The 4,860-nt window shown below is 40.4% G+C and overlaps 1 protein-coding gene across 1 annotated transcript; it reads left to right on the top strand.

Moving 5' to 3' along the window:
- Positions 1-549: 549 nt before the first annotated feature.
- Positions 550-2,078, top strand: LOC118433104. Its single transcript, XM_035844703.1, has 4 exons — positions 550-602; positions 680-841; positions 1,196-1,311; positions 1,372-2,078. The coding sequence occupies exons 2-4, from the start codon at positions 683-685 to the stop codon at positions 1,532-1,534; spliced, it is 438 nt and encodes a 145-aa protein (XP_035700596.1). The 5' UTR covers positions 550-602; positions 680-682; the 3' UTR covers positions 1,535-2,078.
- Positions 2,079-4,860: the final 2,782 nt, after the last annotated feature.

Raw genomic sequence — 4,860 nt, 5'->3', positions numbered from 1 at the left:
AGCAATAAACATACCGTTCGCACTAGCAACACGGTGTGAACAAGAGGACAAACATAATGGGCTACGTGCATACATGTTTGGGAGAATATTGCCATGCTCAATCCCCCTTGTGTTAATAAACAGTAAATATTAACTTTGCAAGATCTGACTTGCGAAAAATCTCTCTCTACAATCTTCTAAATAGCGTGGCAGTGTAGAATGATGTTTGACAAGTTTTACGGCAGCCAGCCCAAACACATGCGTGTCATTTAGGGCACAAACTCCCACCTAAATAAACTCCGATATAAATTCTGAGGCCGTGTAACTGTTGAAGTTTACTTCCACCGAGCATCACAAACCACTCAACCACTTTTGTCAAGTAATTGACAAAATTGGAATTTACTCAATAGCCTTGGCCCTCTCCCTACTTGGGTTAGGATTGAGCCCCCCCACCGAGGTCGGAGTTTTTAACGCCATAGTCCCAGGTGCTGGGATGACGACGGGGTAAGTAAAATAGGTTTCAATTTATTAGAGTATCACAAGTCTCAGTCTAATTTATTCCAGCTGGTTTCATAAACCTGGACCCACGGAATTCCGTAATATTTGGATTAATAGTCCTAAAGGTGGGTGAACAACTGGGTATTAAGATTATGGTTATTCCATTTAATAGAATGTTTTTCCCAATTTTTTAAAACTTGAGGTAATGGCGCTCCGAATGGCAGGCATATTTCCCTACCATCTGAACGATATCTGGAATGAAGGCTCGGGTTTCGGTTTTGACGAGTTGAAGAAAAGAATTGGACGGGATTTAACCCACAATTCCCTCATGGGTGAAATTGACGCAGTTGAGAGAATCCTACTGGTAGGTTGAACAAGTGGCGGGCTGGTCTCAAATTTTTCTAAATGGGCACGATTAGGGTTGTACAACTCCCTCGGAGTGATAATAAACTCCCGGAGTTTTGGGAATATTCCCAGGGCATATACTCAAAGGGAGTTTACTCCCCCATTGGGCTTATGGGGGAGTAAAAATAAACTCCGGGATTTTTGGGATTCTTGGGAGTTTTAAAACTCCCAGGGAGCGAGGAGCGGTACAACCCTAGTCACGATTACATAAGCCCCATTATCATAATTCCGGGTGTAATCATTTACCACTCGGAACCTTGATTTAATTTCGTTTTTTTGCATAAATATGAATTAATTCAGAACTCCAATACAGGGCTTAAGGCGAATCGATACCCATGACTGTTTCATACGCCATGTTTGCCAAATTAAGCAGAACCAGTTGGAAGGGAAGAGTTCAGAGTGGGAAGAAACGGTTCTAAAAATATTTGGGTAAATTTAATCTGCAAGTTTAGTAATGGAGAGATGACTAAATATTGTGCTCCCCAACAGGTTAAAAAAAGCTAGGAAATATGATACTGCGAAGATGTCAATCTGGGATACTTATGGCGACGCACTAGCACCAAGGAGGGAAAACTGTGACAAGAAATACAAATTGTGTCCACTAACGGAAGAGGATATTAGTGAAAAGAATATTCTTTCTGGCTTATTTTAGGCGTAATTCAGTCACGGAATTATTGAACGGCTAAATAATTGCTCTTTACTACCTCGATACATGTCGTGGCAGAATTAACACATTTAAGAATTTATGCCAATTAATGACAAGTTTAGTTAATTTAGTTGGTATAGTATCTTCAGTGGAATTTGTATATTACTTTCAATGTAATTTGTATGTGTTTTCAATGGATTTATATTTCAACGGTATTTATAAAGGTTCAGTTACTTTGTCTTAACAGTGTGTGATTCAACGGAATCAACGGAATGTTAGATTAAGTTATAACTGTGTAAATTAAGGGTGTAATTGATATAGCTCTAAAAATAATTTATTGAGATAGCTCTCGAAGTAATTAAGGCGTAAATGCTATTAGTTTTTCTATAAGTCGTAGCATAAAGAAAATAATTATCATGCCGTTGAAAAGGCGTGCTACGACGTCCGACCTCCACCCGCTTCGAGGACATCCGACCTCCAAGCTCCCATAGTGTATAAAATCGCGTGTCTCAAGCGCGACAGCATCAGTCGATCAGTAGACTTTAACAGAGTAACACCTTGTATTTTAAGGTCGTAAATTTGTAAAGTCTAAGTTTTTGTCGTGAATAAACTCTTCAATATTAGTAAATTAGACCATTTGTCAGTACGCCTGTGGCACCGTTCAACGGAATTCATTCAACGGAATAGGCATCTGGAAGTTTAGTAGTAGTCAAGTGACTGGATAGGCCAAAGGGACATTCCATTGTTGGGTAGTATTCAGCGGCATAACACCAAGTAAACGGAATTCCAAGTGGAATCAGTATTTAGTATAGCCCCTTGAGCTATCACGATTTGGTAGTTTCAGTGGTGAGAATTAGTTGAGTGACTAAAAGTGCCGCCACAATACAGATATGATATAACATTCCTAATGTACCACTGTACTCTGTCTGTCCAGTGACCTTATTACTCTATGCTGATCTTTTGCTAAGTAAGGTGTCAAGATTAACCGGATTTTTTTCAATGTTAAAATTAATATCGGATGTCAATAATTTCATATTTTATGTAACATTTAATCAGGATTCTACAACTGCAAACGGAATTTGATTATGTTTTTTTGTTAAAAAATGGGAGCCATAAATCCAGCTGGAGTCGCAAAGTCAGTTTGTCACTCGTTTTTACAACTTGTTTAATTATTTTTCCCATAACCTACCTAAATCCTCGCAAATTCTTGGGTCGAATCTTCCGCTGAGAGTATGCCTTCTTGATTAAGGCCCAAAACCGCTCGATTGAGCAAGATTGAGGCACATTCGGAGCGTTTCCTTTCTTTTCCACAAAATAGACTTTTAGCAACAGTTTAGTTTGCTGACCTTGTTTTGACATTTCCAATTATTTTATGCAGTTTTCTGTTTAAAGGGGTAAAGTAAATATTCTTGGGTTTCAAAGAATATATTACATTTCGATGTTCCTTCCCAATTGCTCACAATTCTATCTGAATGTTGTAAAAAAAATTCTGACCAAAAAATTTCAGAGTTTGGATCTTCAGGAGGACAAATAAAAAATATTTTTTTTTGTAATTAGCATTCTCGCCTTCATAATATTCCTAGACAACACGGAAGACTTGTTTCCGGCGCATTCCTCGAGGAATGAGGAGTACACGAGTATTTGTCCGATTTCGAAAAGGCGTTTTTCCGGTGTTTTCGGCAAACTAGCGTTGTTAAGTTTTTAACCAAAAAAGATAATCAAATTCCGTTTTTAGCCCGAGTCAGAGGGCTTATGTAGTCATCGTGTCCGTCCGTCCGTCTGTCAACACCATAAGTCTCTTTAAACTTCTCCGATCGACTTCAAATTTTGCACACACATAGAAAGGGTCAGAAGTAAGGCTAAGTTCGAAGATGAGCCAAATCGGTCAAGTGGTTGACCCGTTGGGGTCATATAGGTAGTGGGGGTATTGTGCACCAAATTTTCAAAATTGTCGTATAATGCTGAAATTTGGCGCAGAGGTCGTTAGTGGCTTCTGATGAAAGAATATGAAGTCAAACTTTACAATTTTCAAACAAAGGGAACGTAGGGGGCGACCCATACAGATTTTGGAAATTGGTCTCATTGAGCTGAAATTTTGCATAGTGGTTAATTACCACTCCCAAACAGTAACTGTGAAGTGAAATTGTCAAAATTTTATAAACATGTGGACTACCGGTGTTACGGCCGGGGCTTATCAGCTTCAGAAATTATCTTCTCGTGATAACTGGTTTTCTGGTGATCTGACCTCGTGCCGTAATGAACTTATGCGTAGACTTGACTTGGACTTATGCGTAGACTTATTGGACTTTAAACTGGACTTGGGCTTAAACTGGACTTATTTAAACTGGACTTGGACTTAAAACTGGCCTAAAACCTGCCAAAACGGCTTAAATCGTGCCAATTGGACTTTACTTAACTTAATGTAGAGTAGACGAAAATAAATAACTAAAAAACACGTGAATTAAACACTTCGTTTAATTAATTTTTTATTATTTATTCGAATACTTTTAAACTACAAAAGGTGAGCCTCTTACTTGCTCGACACCTACTACTTACTTCCTACGCACTCACACACACACTCTCACGACGACAAAGAAGACGCGTCCCCTCTCCCACTCAAACTTTTTAAAAATGACGTACGTAATTTATTTTTATTGATCAGAGTGTAAATTGTATCGCAGAGTATGTATATATTGTTACATTTCGTATTATAAAAAAAGCCTAAACGACCAGCGTTGTACACCAAAAATCCCTAACTGAAAAGCGTAGAAAATCGCGTAGAAAAAACGCAGAAAACACAGAAAAAAACGCATAAAAATCGTGGCACAAATTGAAGACAAAATTCCAGAAAAACATCGTTACAAAAAATACACCTCCTCCAACTCCTTTCCTGGAGGAAGTGTACCCAGGATCGACTCCACATTCCCTCGTTGCGCGGCGAGTGAAACTCGCTGGCGAAGAAAATTGCCAGCATTAGGCTGTCCGGTCGTGGAGGCAATCCTTTGCCCGATCTGTTCGATGAGGGCAAGTCCTTCCTGCCCCTAAACTCCAGTCGTTTCCATGGCAACCGGGACGAAAAGATACCGGTCCATGAGGAACGCGTACTTTTTATTCTTGGCGTCCTCCGCCTTGCTGGCTGCAGCGCCCTGATGGCGCAACGTGTCTGGCAGGTGGCTTGGGGCGAAAGTGTCCGCGCACGTAAAGTCCCACACGAGGGACCTCCCACTCGCCCAAGGCACAAGCGTCATCCCGTCGGGACGCTTGCCGTCTGTAGTGGAGCACCCTGCTGGCTCCCTGATACAGAGTACCTCCGCTGATCGGAGGGCCCTCGC

This window comes from Folsomia candida, unplaced genomic scaffold (assembly GCF_002217175.1).
Source record: "Folsomia candida strain VU population unplaced genomic scaffold, ASM221717v1 Fcan01_Sc041, whole genome shotgun sequence".
Classification (NCBI taxonomy): Eukaryota; Metazoa; Arthropoda; class Collembola; order Entomobryomorpha; family Isotomidae; genus Folsomia; species Folsomia candida.
This window is presented reverse-complemented; position numbering and strand designations above follow the sequence as displayed.